The 23,418-nt window shown below is 34.7% G+C and overlaps 1 protein-coding gene across 6 annotated transcripts in view; it reads right to left on the bottom strand.

Annotated features, from left to right (window-relative positions):
- LOC123874064 (espin) overlaps positions 1–23,418 on the bottom strand; it is an 88,234-nt gene that overhangs the window by 35,401 nt on the left and 29,415 nt on the right. For 5 of the 6 annotated variants that reach the window (XM_045919228.1, XM_045919227.1, XM_045919225.1 and 2 more), the window contains exon 2: positions 20,404–20,553. In XM_045919228.1, the coding sequence (XP_045775184.1) occupies positions 20,404–20,510 (107 nt within the window). In that variant the 5' untranslated portion in view covers positions 20,511–20,553. Of the gene's footprint in view, positions 1–12,086; positions 12,305–20,403; positions 20,554–23,418 lie in introns of those variants that run through there. The other variant, XM_045919229.1, reaches the window with a different exon arrangement.

The raw sequence follows: 23,418 nt of genomic DNA, 5'->3' as shown, positions 1-23,418 counted from the left end.
ACATTTTTAGGGTTCCGTACCTCAAAAGGAAAAACGGAACCCTTATAGGATCACTTTATTGTCTATCTGTCTGTCCGTCTGTCCGTCTGTCGTATCTGTCAAGAAAACCTATACGGTACTTCCCGTTGACCTAAAATCATGAAATTTGGAAGGCAGCTACGAGTAGGTCTTTTTGCACAAGTAAAGGAAAAATTTAATAATTTTAAGTATAGGTACAATAGGTTAAGCAATGCCTTACTGCTTATATGGAGTGCACACCATTGCATGTTATGTTTCTGTCAGCCTATGATTAGGTACAACCGTAGTTATGTGTTCCACAAATCAGAGTGACAAGATAAGAGGCCCATTATTATATTCTTTACTGACTTTTCTAGAGCTTTCCATGATTTTTCACTTAATTATTATCACTTACACCTCTTAGCAACTTAGGGAAGTAAATAAAAATGCATATATACATAAATTATGGCATATTATCTTCTTTGGGAAAGTCTTTAAAGTATTCAGTCTAGACTTTAAGAGGGGCCTCTCCGTCACTCGCTTCATACAAACGTAGTTCCAATTTCATTTGAATATTAAGCAACCAAAGTCCATAAAATTTTGCAGACATATTCTAGAAACTAAAATCTATGTCTGTGGTTTTCCAGATTTTTGCTAAAATACTCGGTTTCAAAGTTACGCGGTCTTAAAAATTTACATACAAATCTTTGAGCCCTTGTAATTTTAAAACTACATATTTTTAGAAAAATCTAAAACACCAATGACACAGATATTATTTTCTAGAATTTGTCTGCAAAATTTCATAGACTTTAGTTGCTTAATATTCAAATGAAATTGGAACTACGATTGTATGAAGCGAGTGACGGAGAGAGCCCTTTTAAGTACCGCAGTTAGACACGCAAAGAGAAAAATGACTAATAACTGACTGACTGACTGTTTTATCAACGCACAGCTCAAAGTACCGGATGGATCTGGCCGAAAGGCATGCAGGTAGCTATTTATGACGCAGACATCCGCTAAAAAAGGATTTTTGAAAATTTTACCTCTATGGCGGTAAAATATTAGTTTGAGTGTAAACCACGCGGAAGAAGTCGCGGGCATAAAGTTATGTATAAGTTATGTTTTCACATGATATGTTTTTGAAGATATAATATGGCTATGAAGATCAACAAGCCATCGTAGCTTTAAAATCTTTCGTCGAAGTCGTCATCATCAACAGATAGGGATCCACTGTTGGACATGTCCCTTGAAGGGTCTTTCATACCCGAAATCCTGGATCCAGCGAACTCCTATGTCTTGTTTGATGGCATTTGTGCAACTCACCACCTTTCTGGGTGTGAGATATCCATTCCAGCAATTGAGAACGCAACGTCTAAGTATCTATAGGTTCTTCAAACTATGTGCCCCGCCCATTGCCACTTCAGTTTTGCAGCCCGTTAGACTGTGTCGGTTTCTCTGGTTCTTCTGCACATTTCTGATTTTATCATGTAAAGAAACTCCGAACATAGCTCTCTCCATCGGCCTAACCTTTACCTAACCTCAAATACTTATACAGTCGGCATACAAAGTAGAAACAATCATAAACTGCGAAAGTACAGAAATCCTTTGTGAAATACGCTTTTATAACATGACTAGATAAAGCCCCTGATTTATCGTCCGTGTGGATTAAAGATGATTAAAAATTTAAACCGGGATAAAAACCGGTCAAGTGCGAGTCGGCCTCGCGCAGGGTTCCGTATCATCGTTAAAAATTATATTATTATTATATCGTACAACTCTGTAAGTTAATAGCGGTCTGTGCCATTTATATACAGATTAAGTGAATTAAATTTTTCGTGAACACATTCTTTTTTTGTATGATATAACCACAAATTCACGGTTTTCCGATTTTTTCCTTTACTTGTGCTATAAGACCTACCTTCTTGCCAAATTTCATGATTCTAGGTCAACGGGAAGTGCCTACCCTATAGGTTTTCTTGACAAACACGACAGACGGACAGACAGACAGACAACAAAGTGATCCTACAAGGGTTCCGTTTTTCTTTTTGAGGTACGGAACTCTTAAAAGTTGCATTTGATGTCACTCTCCAAGTCTTCATCTACATGCAAAAATCACGTCAATCCGTTGCTCCGTTGGGGCGTGTTTGAAGGACAAACCAATAAACAATAACACACTTTCGCATTTATAGTAGGTACTAGCTGATGCCCGCAGCTTCGCCCGCGTGGATTGGTCAGATCCCCTGCAGCATCAGGATTGAGGAGTTGGACTCCAAATTTTTTATGAAACAATGTCGCGAAGTTCCTCTATCGATTCAAAAAGAAATGACGCAAATCGGTTCAGAAATCTCGGAGATTTCGGTGTACATAGGTAGGAAAACACAGCTCCCTTTTTGAAAGTCGGTTAAAAAGTAGCCTATGTTACTCCCTGGTCAATTCTCTACTTGTCTGTGAAAACCAGCCAATCGGTCCAGCCGTTCCGAAGATTAGCCTTTTCAAACAGACAGACAGACAGACAAAAATTTAAAAAACGTGTGATTCAGTGTTGGTATCGTTCAAATAACCATATGAGCTTAATATGAGGTAGTTATTTCGAAATTACAGACAGACACTCCAATTTTATTTATTAGTATAGATATAGATGTATTAAAATAGGATTCCGAAAGATATCTCGTATTTTTCCTTGCATAAATTGAAATGTGTAAAACAACATTAATTAAATCAAGAATATTACACAATTATTGATGAATTTCATTATGTCGAAATTGCATAGTCGGCTTTGCATTCAGATACGAATATTTAAAACAAGATAAGAAAACTTGATGCTTTGATGTAACTACATAATATTTAGCTTTTTTAAAAGAGGATCTGCTGAATTTCTTGCTGACTCTTCTCAGTAGAAACTGTTTTCCAAACCGACAGCAGACATCAAGTTGTCCTACATGAAATAAAGGTATTTGAATTTAATTAGTGACTAAGTAATGAAAGTATTTACCGTTCACGGCCGCTGTAAGTCCCGGCTTTCATTTTCACATACTTTTTGTTTTTCTTACTTTTCTTTCCGAACAGCTTACTAGTCACCCGACTATACGGAGGTTGTGTGTTATTGAGCGTCATATTGATATATTTTCTAAGTATTTTACACGCAAATATAACACTTCAATAAATAAAACTATAGGTATACTTAGTTAATATTCGAGAAAAACTTGAAGTGAAAAGTGAAATTAAATAGTTACCTATTTTATACGAATCTCATGTATAATAAATAAATGAAAAATAGGTATAAATATTTAATGACAACACAGTTTTGCAAGACAAAATGAGCGTCATAACATACACATCACAGTCCACAATGGATATCGATTAATCGGTAGAAATCGATTCAGAATCGATTCGTTCGGTAATACATGCGCGCGCGCTGCCCGTTTCGTTCTCACTGCAAGCTCGAAGGCTGTAGCGGTTTTCGCGAAGCCCCAGCGAAAGTGCTCCGTTTGACACTTGCATATTATGTTTTCACACAATCAGTTGAATGACACGCCACCTTTTCCGAGTTTGTTGATCTTTGTATTGATAGTTTGATGACATAGTATGCATCATTATTCAAAGTTTGACTAATTTGCCAGGCATGCATGGAGAAAAAAAACCGGCCAAGTGCGAGTCAGACTCGCACACCGAGGGTTCCATACTCGGATATATTTTCCAACCTTTTTATCGCTTTTAGAATGAACAATTTCCTTTCAATTTCAAAAAAAAGGTTTCAAAAACCTTTCATTATGATGGCCCACGTGGTATAGTTATCTTACTTTGAAAATTGAAAATACTTTGTGCATGACCACATTTTATTTTAATATATTTTTTGTGATGTAAGCATAAATTCACGGTTTTCGGATTTTTTCCTTTACTTTTCTTTCTTGACAGACACGACAGACGGACAGACAGACAACCAAGTGATCCTATAAGGGTTCCGATTTTCCTTTTGAGGTACGGAACCCTAAAAATAGTATCTAAGTACTCTTAATTTCAAGGAACTAAAAAATTGCCAAGATCACCCCTTGCATAGAGTAGAGTTATCTTAAAAGCAAGGGTGGAGTTCGTCGCCTTTTAAAACGGCCGATGTGTTTGTTTGAACATCAGTGAGACTTTCAACTTATTTACCAACTAGCTGATGCCCGCAGCTTCGCCCGCGTGGATTGGTCAGATCCCCTGCAGCATCAGGATTGCGGAGAATCCAAATTTTTTATGAAACAATGTCGCAAAGTTCCTCTATCGATTAAAAAAGAAATGACTCAAATCGGTTCAGAAATCTCGGAGATTTCGGTGTACATAGGTAGAAAAACACAACTCCCTTTTTGATGTTGGTTAAAAAAGTAGCCTATGTTACAACCTGGTCAATTCTCTACTTGTCTGTGAAAATCCCGTCAAAATCGGTTCAGCCGTTCCGAAGATTAGCCTTTTCAAACAGACAGACAGACAGACAGACAGACAGACAGACAGACAGACAAAAATTTTAAAAACGTGTGATTCGGTTATAGTATCGTTCAAATAACCATATGACCCTAATATGCGGTAGTTATTTAGAAATTACAGACAGACACTCCAATTTTATTTATTAGTATAGACAACTTATTTACCAACTTTGATGAATTTTGTATGAACTTTAACAGGGCTCTCTCCGTCACTTACTCCATACAATCGTAGTCCCAATTTAATTTGAATATTAAGCAACCAAACTCCATGAAATTTTGCAGGCATATTCTAGAAACTAATATCTGTGCCTGTGGTGTTTAAGATTTTCCTAAAAATATGTAGTTTTAAAATTGCAGGGGCTCAAAGATTTGTATGTGAATTTTTAAGACCGCGTAACTTTGAAACCGAATATTTTAACGGAAATCTGGAAAACCACAGGCATAGATATTAGTCCCGGAACGATTCTACAAAATTCCAATGAGTATGATTGGTTAGTATTCCAATGAGAGACGTTTGTATGGAGCGAGTGACGGAGAGACCCCTCTTAACCGCCACCGCTCATCTATCGGAGCATGGAGATGGAGATTTATGAAACAACAATGAACACGGAACGACAAACAAGTGTCACGATCATGTTTCAAAATTTGGAAAAGAAACAAATCTTACTCAAAATTATTTCGACTGACATTAATTACGCTGCAATCGTGAGGTTGAGTGTGGTACAAAGTAATAGAAAAGAGAGGTTATCATTTGCTGATTTTTGTCATTGATTCTTTAAGTTAATTTTTTATAAGTTCTTTTTGTCCAAGAAGATCATATAATAGTGCGTACATTTTGAGAGCTCACTCGCCATTTTGCTCTATGTGTCATATCAAATGTACCATTTCAGTCCTTATTGAACTGTGCTTTTGACATAAAAGTTTATTTATTTATTTATTTATTTATTTACTAAAGTACCGCCCACAGAGTTACACATTTATATTATACATGTTGTTCCTTAAATTCTAGGGCTCTTATGCAACTCCACAAGCGCCATATGTGTCCACTTAAGTTGACACATATGGCGAGTGAATTCTCAAAATGTATGCATAGATAGATAGATAGATAAAAATGCTATTTCGTTAAGTTATTTATCAATAGATTACCGATATAGATTAATTATATTAATTATTAATTACGTAAAAACGTTTTGGATTTAAATTTTTTCGTTCACTGACGCAATATTGCGATGACTTGCATCTTGAAACATTCATAAAAGTTTGGTGGTAGGCCTCTAGAGTCAAGATCGTTTGCTGCGGGATAACAGATCCTATACCAAATCATTTTGCCTAATAAACTAATAAAAACTTATTTGTCATAAGAATTTAGCTACCTTGCTAGGAATAATTCCTACTTAAATAATAATTAGTTGTGATATGTGATTTAAAGGTTCATACTTTAATTTATTTATTTACACGCGTAGGTAATTTCTTAAATAATAAAATTTCATAATACAACTAATGTTATTACGAAACGCTATTTTACAACAAACGGTCACGGTACAACTACTATTCTTTAATTTTAATTTTGATTGTACATAATGCGTAACATTACATGCATGCAAATATGAAACAATAATAATATGTATTTAAAATAAACAAAATGTAATTTTTTTTGAAGGTTTTGTCAAAAATAAAAAAGATTCGCTTGCTTCTTATCAATTGGAGCAACCCACGTTTCTCCAGCATGTCTGAAGCCACGCTACATGAGACGGCGTTTTTCAAACACTTTCGCTGCGCCGACCGCTATCCGAATTGCTACAGATAACATCGAAATAAAATCGATTGCTAAACCGATGTTTCAACTATTGGAACGTCGTTTCGTAATCGAGATGATCATGAGAACCATTTAGGTATGTTATATTATTGAATTGAATATAGGCCATCTTAAGTGCCTCTTAAGACATTTAGAGCCCAATTGAACCTACTTATTTTACTGTTTTTAACCCCCGACCCAAAAAGAGGGGTGTTATAAGTTTGACGTGTGTATCTGTGTATCTGTCTGTGGCATCGTAGCGCCTAAACGAATGAACCGATTTTAATTTAGTTTTTTTTGTTTGAAAGGTGGCTTGATCGAGAGTGTTCTTAGCTATAATCTAAAAAAATTGGTTCAGTCGTTTAAGAGTTATCAGCTCTTTTCTAGTTTTCTTGTAGAAAAGAAGGTTAGATAACCGTTAGGTTCATAATATTATGTCAATAGACAAATGTCAAGCTGTCAAGATGGACGTTGCCTAAATACATAATTATTTATTTGAAAATGATGTTTTGGAAAACTCAAATACTTTGGATCGTCGGGGGTGTTATAAATTTTTAATTTACACTTGTTACAGGAATGTCCTTGACTCACTGACTTCTACTAATACAAGTGCGCTTGACTTGGTATTGGCGACTTGTTTTTGAAGCATTTGAATTTGCGCTGATAGCAATGCAGTGAGCGTCATTTGAGGTTACTTGCAATTAAATGTTAATGATGACTAGGGTTGGAAACAATACAATAAAAAATGACTGAAACAGTTTTCTTAAATAAATAACAAATATGTTTAAAACACTTCTTTTGAATATTTGTTTAACAGGGCTCTCTCCCGTCACTTACTCCATACAATCGTAGTTCCAATTTCATTTGAATATTAAGCAACCAAAGTCCATGAAATTTTGCAGACATAGGTATTCTAGAAACTAATATCTGTGCCTGTGGTGTTTTAGATTTTTCTAAAAATATGTAGTTTTAAAATTACAGTGGCTCAAAGATTTGTATATGAATTTTTAAGACCGTGTAACTTTGAAACCGAATATTTTAACAGAAATCTGGAAAACTACAGGCATAGATATTAGTTTCTAGAATATTTCTGCAAAATTTCATTGACTTTGGTTGTTTAATATTCAAACGAAATTGGAACTACGTTTGTATGGAGCGAGTGACGGAGAGACCCCTCTTAAAATAGTGCCAACACGAAGACCATTTGACACAAAGTGCCAATTTAAATTCCCGGTACGATCGGTGGGGCACTCCGAATCGGCAGACAAATAACTGCCATTTTGAATGACACCTTTTCCAGCGCACTGGTACCTATATTAAGTTCATTTCAGTAAGACGGTGATAAAAAAATACATGGCAAAATTAAATTAACACAAACTTATGTATATAGAACTAGATGATATCCATGGCCTCACAAAAGTATATAATGTGTGGGTAATAACTTTAACTTTAGTTGTAATAACTTTATCGTATGCCTATTATGTCATAGAGATAATGCACATGTTTTGCACTTATCTCGGCTTTTACAAAAAGCATTGTAGTTTTATTGCCTTTTTTGCTAAGAATACTTAAGTCTTTGTTGTTATAACTTGAAGAGTTAGAATAATTGGCATAATTTCACTTTTGACTTTCCTTTTTTTAAGGTAAAAGAGTTATGTGAAATACTATGATAGTTTTACATAATTCTAGATACTTAATGCCCGTAACTTCCACTCTACTTGGATTTAGGTTTTTGAAATTCTTCTAGAAACATGATTTTCGGAAATAAAAGTAGCCTACGTCTGGCCCCGGGATACAGGCTAGATCTGTACGAAACATCAAAATCAGTGAAACGGATGGGCCATGAATACGTAAAAGACATACTTAATTTCACATTTTTAATAAGCATTCCTACTAGATTACAACGTGGGATTATTCAAGGGTAGGACCAAAAATTTCCTGAAAGGCCGGCAACGAATCGGCGCGGGCGGTACCTACCTCTGGTGCTGCAAATGTCATGGGCAGCGGTAATCACTTAACATCAGCTGACCCGCCTGCTCGTTTGCTGGCTATCTATACTAATATTATAAAGAGGAAACCTTTGTATTTTTGTATGTTTGTATTGAATAGGCTCAAAAACTACTGGACCGATTTCAAAATTTCTTTTACCATTACTTAGAGGGATTCTTCCGAATCCGTATAGGCTATATTTTATCCCGGAAAATAGATAGGATTTTTCGTGGTAGTGTCCACCCGTGCGAAGCCGGGGCGGGTCGCTAGTTTTATTATAAAAAAAGTATAGATAGAGTCGTTTAAACTGCACACAAATTAAACTTAAATAAAAGCGTACAATTTTTGGTACCATGACTTTGCGCGGAGAAAATAATGAAAAGGGTGGCAAATTCATAAAAATTTAATGCATCACAATTAAATAAGTATGACTTATGCCACAGAAAAAATTGAACACAAGATAAGAACTTATAGCTAGGTAAGTACTTGTATCAAAATTATTTTAAACTTGCTAGCAAGGAATCCGGGTCAGTTACAATTGTTTTTATTTCAATAACCGACCCGGATTTATTGCTTGCGAATTAATTCAAATTCAAATAACTTTATTTCACGTAGGATAACTTATGCCACTTATGCTACATAATAATTACTCTACCACCAGTTAGGAATACAGATTCTACTGCGTAGAGACGGCACGAAAGTCAACAGTTAAGGAACTACTATTGAAGAAGTAACAACGTACGACTTGGAAAATCTTTACCTATTTATTTTAATGTGTGGAGATCAAACAATAGGTAATAGTAATATCTAAACACGCAAGCTTAATATAACGATTGACCTTCGCCTTTGAAGCTACATAATTCATTAACAATTACTTTATACATTGTCAACAAGGAGAAAATCTGTTAGACAATGTTCAATTTTCTTACACACTTTCCCATCATTTCTACCCGACAACAGATGGCGTTGTAAAAAACACCTATTGTTATACACGCGGTAAATTGTAATAAATCTACAAAAAAGCGGATACGTTTGTCAATCTAATTTCAACTCTAATTTTGTTACAATAAAGTTGTTTCCGTATTATATTGTTACACAATAGGTACATTTAATTGTATGCAAGTAAGGAATAATCATGTAAGTTCAGGTATAATTAGGGAAAGTGATCTAATGTATGAAAATGAAGTGCCGGTCACCTCATTTCGAAATGAAATACCTGATTGGATATATCGAAATTGTACTACGAAATCGAATAATGAAGTTGCTACAAAAATGATTGGCATAGAAGCTATGTAGGTATATTCTATAATAGTAGTACCATAAAGTTTGTGATTTTTTTGAACGTGTCTATTTATTTATAACTCTATAATTGCAACGAAAACGGACCAATCAGAGACGGCCTCATAATCTAACGACCAGTGAAATTGTCAAAATATCATTGCCTTACAATATCACTATAACGCCCCCGTGGCATTATAATGACACTAAGACCAAGCAGTTAAATTGTGAGAAATGACGTCGATTGACAATCTAACGTTTAATAATATCACTAGTGAAATTATAATATCACGGCTTTGACAATATACCTGCGACATATATATCACATCGTGCACGAAAATATCCAAATAGTTATATGATCAAACAAACAACCTACTCAACGGTCAATCGAATACTTCCTCTTTCCCTGAAAAAACTTTATAGTTAAATAAGTACCTATCAATCGCTGAGTTATGGTACTTACCTACTAGCTTAAAGCTTCAAACTTTTATTAAGGTAAAGGAAAAGGAGGATATTAGGCATAATGAATGTTTGAAAATAATTAATTATGTATCCCTTATTTTCTTCTGAAAAGTAATTCCAGCGCATTTCAAACGAACGTATTTTGATTCTCATTTGGACATCAACCAACCAAACTCAATATATTTTGTAGACACGTTTTTGAAACAAATATCTGTGTCTATGGTTGGTCAGATTTCCATTAAAATTATGTAATTAGTTTCAAAGTTACACCGGCTAAATGATTTGTATGTAAATCTTTGAGTCCGTGTAACTTTAAAACTACACTTTTTTTTACAGAAATATAGAAAACGACAGATACAGATATTTATTTCTACAAAATTTCATTGAGTAGGCCTGGTTAATATTCAAATGAGTACCAAATTACGTTTGTATGAAAGGCGCTGGGGAGTGTACTATACTTCTCCTATGGCGCAAAGTTCTAGTTACCTACTGGACTCTCTACTTAAAAAACGCCCCACACTTACTATCTGATTATAATTATGATTACTACTTAATCAAGCGATGGAGCAATCTATAACCATAACATAATATAACATACCGTGCAAGTAAGTAATTTAGAGAAACCTATTTAGTCTAGAACGTACCATACGCGTTGTAATGGAAAAATGATTGGTGCAATTTCTCTTTAACATATCGGTATAGGTAATAATATCATATCATTTGTAATATTACATAAGATTTATATTTAAATAAAAAGTAGATCAAAGTATGATGTAGCCTAAATATTTTATTGCATTATTAACTTCAATAGAAAATTAAGATTGATGACTTTACACTGTGCATAATTTTCGTACGAGCTATTTAATTGTTTGATTGGACGTATTAGCTAACAAAATTAATGGGCTGCTATGAATTTAATTTTAACAAGAGCGATTACTGGCTAGTAATTTGGCGATGATAGTCTAAGCTAAACTTTTGCCTCGTCGGGGGAGTCCAGAATTCGATCTCGGGCACGCACTTCTATAACTTTTCGGAGTTATGCCCGTTTTAAGCAATTATATATACTATCCATACTAATATTATAAATGGGAAAGTGTGTCTGTCTGTCTGTCTGCTACCTTTTCACGGCCCAAGAGTTTAACCAATTCTGACAAAATTTGGTACGGGGTTAGCTTATATCCCGGGGACGGATATAGGCTACTTTTTATCGGAAAATTAAAGAGTTCCCACGGGATTCCCAAAAACCCTTCCGCTTAACCGATTTGTATGACATTTGGTACCGAGGTAGCTTGCGTCCCTGTAATTGACATAGGCAACTTTTTATCCTGGAAAATCAAACAGTTCCCACGGGATTTTAAAAAACCTTAATCCACGCGGACGAAGTCGCGGGCATCCTCTAGTGTATCATACTTGGAAATCATCGTGAGGAGACTTGTATGCCTGAAAATTCTTCATAATGTTGTCAAAGGTGTGTGAAGTCTGCCAATCCGCACTTCATGGTAGACTATGGAATAACCCATCTCTGTCTGAGAAAAAACCCATGCCTAGTAGTGGAACGGTGGTATGTTGATGTGGTTAATTCTATGGTTAAAATTGTGGTTAATGAATATAATTAACCCGCTTCCACTTTAAACTGCTTAATCACTTACCACCAGGTAACCATCACCACCACCTTTGAATAAGTAGGTAACTTATTAACGCATAAAAAAACAACCGCTAGACATCGCAAATCATCGCGAGGCTGCCAAAATTACTGTAATTTTTGACTTTTTCAGATAGGTAAGTCACACTGTAATATTATAAAGGCGAAACTTTGTATGTGTGTGTGTGTGTGTGTGTGTGTGTGTGTGTGTGTGTGTGTGTGTGTGTGTGTGTGTGTGTGTGTGTGTGTTTTTGTTACTCCTTCACGCAAAAACTAACGGACGGATTTGGCTGAAATTTGGAATGGAGATAGATAATATCCTGGATTAGCACATAGGCTACTTTTTATCCCGGAAAATCAAAGAGTTCCCACGGGATTTCGAAAAGCCTAAATCCACGCGGGCGAAGTCGCGGGCATCGGCTCGTATGAAATAAGAAAAACAAGATTTTGATGAGCCTACCTGACAGTGCTCGCTGGTATGGTCTTAGAATACTTCAGCCTCATCGTCGACGCCCGCAGAGGGCGCTCTCGTCGGGGACACGTCGCCATCTTTATTTTCGAAATCAAGCTCCTTTTTAAACCATCACAATTATTTTCTCACCGTATAAAGTCACTCCGGATTCAAAATCCTTAACGAACTTTTTCAAGTTCGATAAGCACAAGTTGAAACTTTTTCCCAAAAGTTTTCAGTTTATCCTGTCAATGATTTATTTTTAGTCTGTGGTTAAGTTTAACATTGCACAGTGTAAGTACTAATATCAATTCAGTGTAATCACTTAAAAGTTAATAGAAAACAACCTCTTTCTACTCAATATCCGTAATCTTTCTCATTTGTCTTAGATCCGTATTCCTAATCTCTTGTTCAGTAAAAATCCGTCTACAAAATCACACATCACTATACACTCACAAAATTAAAGTTAATTTCTCGCTATGATCATAAATCTTCAATTTATCTTCTTTAATCACATAAAAGTGTTAATAAGCATCTAAAAACTCAATAACGACTCGGACACGTCATGATTTATATTGATAATTATTTTGCCCATCACTATAATGCCTAAACATACTATATGTACTTGAAACGCACGATATATTTAAAAGTATATCTAACCTACATCATCACCAACTTAATTTAACGTTTTTTTAAATATAATATATTGTAATCTACATATATAATGGTAAATCGCAGCAAGCGCAAGATATTACGACAAATGTCCATCACAAGTGAAACCAACCGCTTATATGCGCTCGCTTCATATAAAAACAATATAAAATGCATTTTCCAATTGACAAGTAATCCATTATATGCACCAGAAAATTTACACGAATAGCTGAGAGGAAACCGGGCGGCACATTTGATCACGCGCGTCGATTATACCGAAAAATGCTATTAATTCAGTTGATATATAAAATGTTTGAACGTATTACACGCTAGATTAAAGGTCAAGATTATAGTTTATAGATAATACTGTAAACTTAAAGTATATAAACATAACTATTATAAGTATATAAGTATAATAATTGAAGTGGTTATTGGTATACAAACTAATTTTAAAGAATGAACTCTATCCAAAAAAAAAATTGCACATAGTGAATAAATTAGTAATCCTAAAATCTAACTGAAATATTCAAATTATGCATAAATCTTGATAAAAATAGATGTAATAAGTATATCTTAAGAATCTTAATTATTTAATTAGTAATTAAAATAACTTAAGAGCTGATGCTAACAGTAAAACAAAATAAAGATTATAATAATTGTATATTCCAATATTAGTAGCATATTTTATAGTTAAGCCTAGTAGCCAATCACTAGATTAATAAGAAGAAAAATTTAAAATTATATTAAACCAATTAATTAACATTTTTAAGTAGAAAGTGAATGCTAAAGCAAGAGCACACTTAATTAATTTTGAAACGGCAAGGAATAAATTAGAATAGAATTAAACAATTTAATTATTTATGAACATAATTTTTTTATTAAGCGCTTTTGAATACTTAAAAATTAATCGACAATTAGTCAGAAGTTCAGAAGATTCGTGTTTGAATGCATTTACACGTGCATAAGTAAGAAATATTAGTTACTGTGATTTTGAATCAAAAACATTTAACATCTGAATGTTTAACAGGTTCGTACGTGACAAAAATCGTAACTTGTTTTTTGAAGTTTTTAGGCAAATGATTCGTCAGTGCAAACCCACGGTTAGGGATAAAAACCCCTAATAACATTTTGATGTTTGTAAATAAGCCTTCATTTTTGGTAATATTTAAATTGATCAATTAAAAGTATATTGACTTGAATTTTATAAATATTTTACTAATGAATATTTAACATAAGGTTTGACGTTTTAGGTTTAATTTGATTTATTTCAGTTTTTAATTTTTTTTTAATCTAAATTTATTTTATAGAATTGTCAGTTACTATTATACCTAATTTTGTATGTAAATAAACAATTGATTGATTTTTATAACATAATCGATAAAAACAAAAGTCACAAGTAAATAAAATTAATAAGAACAGATCATTCTCGTAGCAGGGCGGTGCAAGCAATGCATCTTATGTTGACAGATATATAAGACAATCGCTTATTGTATTCAGATTACGAATGCCATTGTTACGTGCACTTGACCTCGATAAATATTGTCGTTATGTAGATTGATTAATCTCTTCCGGCGTAACGACTAAACTTTTCTCTATTATAAGTAAAAACTGTGCTTTTTCACCTTAGACGTAATGTAATAAAAGCGAAGAATATGGATTCAAAATCGATTTAAAGGTTTTCAAATTGTTGATTTCTAACGCGAGGTTTAAGAGAAGTTTTTGGTTTCATTTTGAAGCGTTTTAATACCGATTAAGATCCTAGTACTTAACTTTAAAATATGTGAAAACTTTATTGGTTACTTTTTCATTACTTTTTCATTGTGATAAAATAAACTAAAAATCTATTACCTATAAAACTATGTGAAAACTTTGTTTACTTCTCTAATTGTGATAAGTTTTACTAGCAATAATAATAAGGATTTCTTTTAAATGGTTAAGTATAACTTTCATACTATAGTATTCCTAATAAATATCAATAATATTAAATGAATTGAAATTATTAACAGAACCATTACGTCTTAATAATATCATTATATAATTATTTTTTTAAATTCCAACAGAATTAAGTTTTATTTTCGAAAATTATGTTTCTTATAATTACTTATATAAATTTATTTAGTTTGTATTTTCATAGCCTGGGGGTCTCCCCAGGTTATGAAAATAATGTCTGAATTGGGCGACTGTAATGCCCCCCGGATATGTTTTTTTTTTCAATAAAGAAGTAATAAAAAGACCTAAAATGATTCCTTAACATTAAAAAGTACCTCCGTTTATAGGTCACCACAAGTTAACCACAGACTAAAAATATATCAACAGATACATAATTAGGCAGCAAGTCCAATCGGTCACTCACACACATTGCACTCGGAACGAGCGCACGCAGAGTACAATTTCACTCGACTAAGTGCATTTCTAGGTGAACAAATGAGTTCTGATTATGGTAGTGGGCTTGGAAATGGGCTTAGCGGGACGCGGTAGCGGAAAATCTTACGTAAACATTCCAGTTTCTGATAAGTGTGATGTGCACATAATTAATAGGTATATCGGTGCAGTTATTTAGCTCATAGAGATGGCTCTACTAAACAGCTGACTTGTTTGCATAATCCTTATTTAATCACACTAACATTATAAAGGCGACAGCTTATGTGTATATTTGTTACTCTTTCACGCCATAACTACGGAACGTATTTGGCTGAAACTTGGAATGGTAATAGATTATACACTGGATTAACACTTTTACATGCTATTTTTATCCCGGAAAACCAATGAGTTCCCACGGGATTTTTTAAAAATAAACATGCACGCGAACGAAGTCGCGGGCATCAGCTAGTAAAAATAATTATAAATCCATAAGTGTGTTGGTTTGTCCTTAAATCTCACCGCAACAGAGCAACGGACTGACGTAATTTTTGCATGAATATAGCTAAAGATCTGGAGAGTGACATAAATTACTTTTTATCATGTTTTCGACTGTTTATATTTTTAGGTGTACTTTTCCTTTTTTATATTTTTATATACTTTTTATCCTTATTATTCTTAACAGAAAATAAAAACGAGATCTTCAAATCGTTACATATTATACCTTTCTAATAATATTTAATATTTAATGTGGATTTTTTCAATCTAAAGTCCTGTTTTAATTTTCTTATAGTACATTTATGTAAGTATTATTTGTAATTATCATTTAAAATTACAACAAACAATGTGATCCCATATATCACCCGCTTTCTTATGCAACGTGCCCGCTTTGGTTGTGCTTGGAAATAATTCTTACCCACTTACTTATAGAGCTTCACAACCTGTTTTTGCATAATATTTTATTTTCCAAAGGCTCCGTTAATACCAGTTCCGCACGCGATACTAAAAATTACATATTATTAATCTATCATTCATTTATATTCGGAAAAGTAGAGATTATTAATTATAATTTTCATATATTTTTATATTAATATAAAGCAAGGTATTACAAATGTGATAATTTAAAAAAAAATTGTAGACTATGAAAATTATATCTAGCTGATGCCTGCGACTTCGTTTCGTGGATATACCTAGGTTTTAAAAATCTCATCGGAACTCATTTATTTTCCGGGATAAAAAGTAGCCTATGTGTTAATCTGTGTTAATCCAAGGTATAATCTATCTCCATTCAGCACATCCATCTATACATACATACAAAATATCGCGTTTATAATTATATTAGTAGAATAATTTTCATAATCTTCGACAAAGGTTTTTGTTTAACCATATACCTACCTGTAATACCTTACTTAGTATTAGATTTATATACCTAGCGGTGGTAAGATGGACTATGTGACCTTCTATCCGGGAGGTCAGAGATTCAATCCCGGACACGCATCTCTAACTTTTTGGAGTTATGTGACTTGCTTTAACGGTGACGGAAAACTTCGTGGGGAAACCTGCATGCCTGGGAGTTCTCCAAGTGTTTTTAACCCTCGACCCAATAAAAAGAGGGGTGTTATAAGTTTGACGTGTGTATCTGTGTATCTGTCTGTGGCATCGTAGCTCCTAAACGAATGGACCGATTTTAATTTAGTTTTTTTTTGTTTGAAAGGTGGCTTGATCGAGAGTGTTCTTAGCTATAATCGAAGAAAATCGGTTCAGACGTTTGAATGTTATCAGCTCTTTTCTAGTTTTCTTATAGAGGTTTTTGTGTCGGGGGTTTTTTAAATTTTAAGTTATTAAAGTGTGTGTAGTCTGTCAACGCACTTTGCCAGCGTGGTAAACTGGCCTAAACTCTCTCATTCCGAGAGATCTGTTCTCAGTAGTGGGCCGGCAATAGGTTTATCATGATTGCAATTCATAGAGGCAACATGGCACTGCTTACTATCAAAATATCACTGCTCCACTTTACATTATAAATAATAATATACTCGTAACTACATAATTACTTACTATAACTACAGCATTATTTTTATAATGAGTACTATTTAAGACGGGTAATTCAATGCTAGAGATGTCTTTTCGTATAAGAAAATAGTTATTATATATTTTCCATACAAACTTGGAGGTACTTATAAACCAGTAAAATAACCAATATAAAGTAATAGACTACATTCTGTCATTTACTCGCACGGGATGTGTTAGAATTTATTTGAAACTAGCTGTGCCCGCGACTTCGTTTGCGTGGAATAGTGACTTATAGCCACGGACGCTCAGGCGCGAGGCGTGTAGTACGTACTCCGTACGTTAAAAATGTTCGCCGTGATTCTTTAAATTGACATAACTTTTTTATTTATGAACCGATTGACATGAAATAAACACTAAATGTTAAGTGAAGCTTACTACAATATATTAATGAAAACCGTATCTAAATCGAATAAGCCGTTTCTGATATTAGCGTGCACAAACACACAGACAAACAGACAAACAGACAAAAAAAAATTTATTACAATTTCGGGTTCGGCATCGATATAATAACAACCCCTGCTACTTTTTTTTATATATTTCCATTGTACAGACACCACTTTTCTACAATTTTATTATATGTATAGACTAGATGTCTGCACCTTCATCCACTTGGGTTTTTGAAAATCCCGTGGGTTCCCAAGGAATTTTTCTTTGATTTTTCTTTAATTTTCTTGGGTAAAAAGTAGGAAACGCAACCCGCTCCAGCAATATAATTATTTACTAAGAAATTTAATATAATTAATTAGAAATTACTTACTAAGTATGTAGCCTAGCTTAATATTGTTAATTGAAATTTGTGAAAGAGTTACCGCCGAGTTTCTTGCTAGTTTTTCTCGGAAGGATTCTAAACTCTATGAGTATTCCAAACTTGAGGTTCATTTGAATTGATGATTCAAAGCATTTAAGTTTATTTGAATATAAAAGTTATTTTCTATTCTTATATTGTGCTGATAAACCATTTTGTATCTAAATTATTTCTAAGAAAGTAAATTTAATTCTTTTTCAATTCTAATTGAAGCCTCAATAGCTCAACGGTTATAGGAGTGGACTGAATTCCGAAAGGTCGGCGGTTCAAACCCCAGCCGTTGCACTATTGTCGTACCCACTCCTAGCACAAGCTTAACGCTTAGTTGGAGGGGAAAGGGGAGTGTTAGTCATGATTAAAATGGTTAATATTCTTATTTTTTAAATTAATTCTTTATAAATGGGGTTAGCTGTGAGGTGATATCAATCGCTCCGTGAAAATGCTGGTCGTCCGACTAATCTGAGTTACAATCAAATGCTTGGTTAAATACCAGAACTGGTATAACGCTGAAGCTTGCTATTTCAATTACTGAAATTTTTTTTTTTAAAGAATGTCAAGAATAATATTATTACTTATATGTATTAATGCAATTTATTTCACCGTAATCGCCTAACTACATAATTAATAAGTTGAGTCATACCTATTAATATCTCAGTTTTAATTTTGATACTGCATTACTACTAATTAATACTTTCCTGTTAAAATCTTTTAAAATGGGGAATTATTTTAAAATATTTATGAAGTTTTTTTAAACATTTCCAGTAATTTATTGCATTGAGCACTCTAAAAATTTTTTTTCGCGATGTGTGAGTCATATCTCGCCCAATATAGGTCAGTATTTATTAATAATTACCAAATGAACATTAACATAAATAAAAGAAAGGAGAAAATTGGAAAGGAGGAGGACTATTTCGTTTTGGAAGTTACTGTCATTTTTTTGACTTAAGAAAATGATCACAAAATTTCTAAACTGAACTTAAAATCCTCGACAGAAATCTTTTAAATCCTTAACTTTAAGAAATCCTTCAGTTTAGGAACTGATTGAGACAGTCAATGTTACAAAAGTGGCAGGCTCACATAGTCATGGTAGCGATCCGCGGAGTGTGAAGATGTTCTGATTGCGCGATACTGCTCGCGGATAAGCGCAATTAATTCGGTAACGCTTTCACCACGGCGTTTCTTTATATACGCTTGGAGAAAAATGAGACGGGAATATTCATTGAATAATCATAGACAAAGAATGGTTTTGTAATTGCCCATAAATGTTTGCCGTTCGTTACGTGCGCTTCGGAATACCTACCTCTCGCGCAATACCGTAGATCGTAGATCAGTTTCCAAAAGTTCATTGAGCTACTTCGTAAACTGACCTGTCCTGAGAATTTTCTCCATTCAAGAATGAATTGAATTTTGAAAGTACTGAATATCCCTACCAAACCACGAGGGAGAGAAAAACCCCCAGCCACATGGTGGTCCAATGTCAAGCCCTATACATCTCGCCAATGACAACCTAGGACAAATTCCTGGCGCTTACGCACATAGAGAAACGACCCTAAATTAAATGAGCCTAGAGCAAGAGAAAGGAGATCATAAAAATCGCACGGATAAAGCCACGGTCAAACGCTGGTTTATTTAACATTCAACTATTAAACAAACAGTTTCAAGGCCCGTTAGCTGCCGTGATCGGACAGTTATCGGACGAACATACAAAAACTCCTGCACCCATATACTTACCACATCTCACGCTCCAGTGGGCTAGCCTAGCTGTGACTAATGTAGCGAGCTAGATAAGTAATCTGCGGTAAACACAATCATTACAGTAACTCTATATAATAGCTTCTTGATCTATAAAGATGGTAGGTACTTACTAGGAAAATAATGACCAATGGTACTCAAAAAACCGGCCAAGTGCGATTCGGACTCGCACGCGAAAGGTTCTGTACTGCATGTACTTTTTAATTTTTAGGGTACCGTACCTCAAAAGGAATAACGGAACTCTTATAGGATCACTTCGTTGTCTGTCTGTCGTGTCTGTCAAGAAAACCTATAGGGCACTTCCCGTTGACCTAGAATCCTGAAATTTTGCAGGTAAGTAGGTCTTATAGCACACATAAGGGGAAAATCCGAAAAACAGTGAATTTGTGCTTACATCAAAAAAAAAATTGAAATGTAGTTATGAACAAATAATTAGTATTTTCACCTTTTATAGTTAAATTACTATACCATGTGGGGTATCATATGAAAGGGCTTTACCTGTAGATTCTAAAACAGATTTTTATTTAGTTTTATGGTTAACAGTTTTTGATATATCGTGCAAAATGTCGGAAAAAATATCCGAATACGGAACCCTCAATGCGCGAGTCTGGCTCGCACTTGGAGGGTTATTTTAAAGTTTTTGCATGGTGGCCATCGTTATACAGGTACAGAAGTAGGCTAGGTACTCACGACACGTCAGGTGTAGTGTTGGCCAGCAGCCGCACGCAGTCCAGGCAGCCCCTCGCGGCCGCGTAGTGCAGCGCTAGGGCTCCGTTGTTGGCGCGCCCGCCCGCCATCGCGCGTCCGCACCACCACCCCTCGACAGCCAGTCGACCGCTCCTGTAAGACAAGGATAATGTTAAACCTTACATTATAAATTTTTCCTCATTCCATTCCAACAGCCTGTATGCATCCACAGCTGGACATAGGCCTTTCTAAGAGCGTGCCACCAAAAATGGTCCCCCGCCTTCCTCATCCACCCGCTCCCCGTAACCTTCTTCAGGTCATCGGTCCAGCGGACTGGAGGTCGTTCCACACTGCACTTACCGGTACGCAGTCTCCATCATTAGCCTTCATGATTTAACAGACGTTTTAAACCTACACAGATTACATCAAATGAGTCAAAGGGTGCCTTTGGATTCAGGCGGCGCAAGACCGTAGCGTGATGTGAAAGTACCTGCAAAATACTAGGGAAACCCTATCTCGAACAAACCTATTGTTTTTCGGGATAAAAACTAGGTTATATGATGAGTGATAAATTAGGAATTTTTTTAAAAATTGTTTAGTGTAGATTTGTACAGGTACCTACATTAACCTATACGAAATAAACATCTAAAGTTGTGTCGTAGCCGCTTCGTAGCCCGTTGGTTACAGTCTACGAAAAAAATGTAATATAGGGAAAATACGAAACTTTTTCATAATATAGATTTGCTTCCCGTACTAAACTAAAAAATTAAATCACAAACAAAAGGAAAAAAACACAAAGAAAGTAGTGAAAAGTGCAGTTTTCAATTTGTAAGAACAATAATCTATATTCAAACGTTATAATAATATTATTGTTTATATATAAGTACCTACGTAGGTATTTTATTTTTTGTGGAAATAAAAGCCTGGAAGAACAATTTTTTTATTTTACCATTCAAAGCTTGCTCATAGAATTAATGAATAACTCAATCTTGCTAACAAAAGACTTCAACGCACACAATCTAACGCTACGTGTAATAAACAACGCCATCTATCATAACCTCAGCATACTACCAAATAAAATGTTGTCAATGGTTTATCTACTCCACGCTAGATGCCGCTGTATACAAAAATATTACAGCTTTTCACCGCTTAAAATTTTGCGTACTTAATAGGTACCTACTTGTTATTTATTTTTAATATTCTAAATAAAATATAAATATTTAAATGAATGTCTTGTAATTTAAATCAAATTTATTTAGGTTTCTATAAATAAAAGATGAATGTAGAATTATTGGTCATTTCAAAGCAAATAACTCAATTTCCGTACAACGCTACGCTCCGTTACCCAATTAACCTATTTTATAAAGTACGCGTTCTGTTACGGGACTGGATACGCCTCAATGGACTGGATACAGCCTGGATACAGAAAATACAAGCAAGGATTGCACTTAAGATTAAGGATTATAGGTAGGTACCTATCGTGATTTGAGATCTTACAATTTGGCAGATTTTAGTTTTAACTAAACGATCTAGATCCTCTGGCAACATAATATAATATAGGGCTTTTCTTTATACGACGTAAGAGCTTAGAGCTAGGGAATCATTTTTAATTGAGTTGGTAAACATTAATATTTTCTTAAGCGTAAACCATCATCAATGTACTTATAATTTTTAATTTCATTCATTAAATACGTAGTACATCGATGTACCTACTTAGGTATGGAACCTAAGTAGGTACATCAATGGAGCAATGGAGAGAGCTACGCTTGGAGTTTCTCTACGTAATCAAATCAAAAATAGATGAAAACCAGAGTAACCGACATAGCTCAACGGGTTGCGAAGCTGAAGGCAGGGCACATAGTTCGAAAAACCGGTAGATGGTGGGATCCAAAGGTGCTGAAATGACGATCGCACACCAGAAAGCGCAAAGTTGAAAGACTCCCCAGGCCTCATCAGGTGTTGGACAGACAACATTAAACGAGTCGCAAGGAGCCGCTGGATTCAGGCGGCGCAAGTCTGTGGTGTGTGGAAGTCTCTACAAGAGACACCTATGTCCAGCTGTGGACGTCTGTCGGTTGATAATGATGATGATGATGACACCTACATTCAATCTAATAATACTTAATTAATTTTATTTAAGCCATTTTTAATAAGGTTCTGTGATCTTGAACTTTAATATGAGGAAATCTTTTTAAAATCTAATCACAAAGTAAATCTACATCACTAGCACGAACACGGCCTACACTTATTCTCTCATTTTCATAATTCGGTGGAACGGCAATCGAACACGACCGAAGAGATATCAGACGCAGGACCAAGCTTTAGTGCTCAAATAGTAACATGCATTTAAACCGAAAAATAATGTCCTATGGACCTTTTGCCGTCTCTACCGAGAAGAACCAGCAAGAAATTCGGCGGTTGCTCGTTTAAACTGTTCAATAATATGCCATACTATACAATTGCAGCCCTGCGCATTGCTGGAATGAGTCAAATCCATACTTGTTTGCTATTCACAGAAACTTCGATTGTATAATATGCTTTTTCCTGAAGCATACTTTTAATAGATGTGTAATGTGTCAGATTCAGGGTTCCATGGCTGTGAAAAACGGACTATGTTTAGACCAAGGTGATTCCATATAAGTGTTTCGTTTTTACTTAGTAGGTACGAAATACCAAAAATGAGCTAAACATGGGCCTATTAATACGAAATCGCCCAAACTCCGGAAACGCGGGTAGACACCGTGACGCCACGGCGACCATTGTCATCTACCCCATAAGTTCAATGACTAACTGTACCACAGGTGTGGGTGTCATGTAATTATTTACATCCGTGTTTTTACGAGCCATTTTTGTTTTGTTACTCTTCTTTTGTACTAGATCGTATACATAAATCAGCTGTTGCGGACCAAAAATATCACTAACAAGTCGCAATTAAAAAATTAAAATCACGACTGACGACACAAAAAAGCGAAATTTCGCAACATTTTAAAATGGCGCTATACAGCCGCCATATTGAAT

This window comes from Maniola jurtina, chromosome 17 (genome assembly GCF_905333055.1).
Source record: "Maniola jurtina chromosome 17, ilManJurt1.1, whole genome shotgun sequence".
Taxonomy (NCBI): Eukaryota; Metazoa; Arthropoda; class Insecta; order Lepidoptera; family Nymphalidae; genus Maniola; species Maniola jurtina.
This window is presented reverse-complemented; position numbering and strand designations above follow the sequence as displayed.